We start from the raw sequence: 1,129 nt of genomic DNA on the forward strand, positions 1-1,129 counted from the left end.
ATGGCCGCGCGGAGCGGCGCGAGGGCGCGCGGGGGGCGGAGGGGGCGTGGCCTAACGCCGCGTGGGCGGAGGAATCCGGACGGCCCCGCCCACACCTTGCCACGTGGGGAACCGGATCGTGCCTCCTATTGGCTCAAACCCGCGGATGTCGGAGAGCTGCGAGGGCGCGGATTGGTCGGGAAGGCCGGAGGAGACGGAGTGAATGAGGGCGAGGCTCCGCCCCCGGGACGTTGCTACATTGGAGCTGCCCCCGCCCCCCGCCCCCCGGCGCTCGCAGGGCTGCGCGGCGCTGCCGGTTCGGCGGGTCCGGCCCCGGGCGCTGCACCGCGATCCTCCCGCAGCGCTCCGCTCCGAACCGCGCCGGGATTTATTCTTCTCCTTTTGGGATTTATATTTTTTAATTATTCGCCGGTGGGAACGCGGCCCCCGGGGGGGTGCCCCCCCCCCCCCCCCCGCATACACACACACACACCCGCACCGCTCGGTTGGCTGCTCCCCGCGTCCGCCGCTCTTTGTCCCGCACCGACCGACCGATCGCTCCTCCCTCAGGCCGCATGGAGCCGCAGCCCGGCGCTCGGAGCTGCAGCCGCGGGGCCGCCCCCTGCGATCCTCTCCCCGCGGAGCGCCCCGTCCACCTCTGCATCCACACCACCACCGGGGCGCGGTACGAAGTGGCCGTTCCTCCGGACGAGACGGTGGAGGGGCTGAAACGGCGGCTGTCGCAGCGCCTTAAGGTGCCCAAGGAGCGCCTGGCGCTGCTGCACAAAGACAGGTACGGAGCGGCCCCCCCCTCTCTCCCTCCCTCCCCTTCCCCTGCGCGGCCCCAATTCCTCCGAGGGGGGGGGGGGGGAGGGAAGGGGGGAGGGCGGGGGTTGGGCTCCGGGAGGCCCCGCGCTGCCCCCGCCGCGGTCGCTCTGTGGGCGGTGGGGCCCGGCCGTGCCCGCGGGGCTCCGTGCGGCGCCGGGCGCTGCCCTTTGTTCTGCGCTCAACTTCGGCGGCGCGGCCTCAGCACCGCCCCCCCCCCCCCCCCCTCCTCCTTTCACACCCCCCATCCCCCCCCGCATCCCCGTTCTTCCTCCACCTCAAGCCGGGGGCGGCAGCTCGGGGGGGGCGGCGGGGAGAGGAGGGG

The 1,129-nt window shown here is 74.4% G+C and overlaps 1 protein-coding gene across 1 annotated transcript in view; it reads left to right on the forward strand.

Annotated features, from left to right (window-relative positions):
- The first annotated feature begins 348 nt into the window (after positions 1–348).
- Positions 349–1,129, forward strand: part of LOC122191179 (midnolin-like) — a 1,084-nt gene continuing 303 nt past the window's right edge. The window contains exon 1 of the mRNA XM_042891386.1: positions 349–772. Coding sequence (XP_042747320.1) covers positions 555–772 — 218 coding nt within the window. The 5' untranslated portion in view covers positions 349–554. The remainder of the gene's footprint in view (positions 773–1,129) is intronic.

The sequence above is a fragment of the Lagopus leucura genome, unplaced genomic scaffold (assembly GCF_019238085.1).
Source record: "Lagopus leucura isolate 7727_CA_CO unplaced genomic scaffold, USGS_WTPT01 33116-0_obj-0_obj, whole genome shotgun sequence".
Lineage (NCBI taxonomy): Eukaryota > Metazoa > Chordata > Aves > Galliformes > Phasianidae > Lagopus > Lagopus leucura.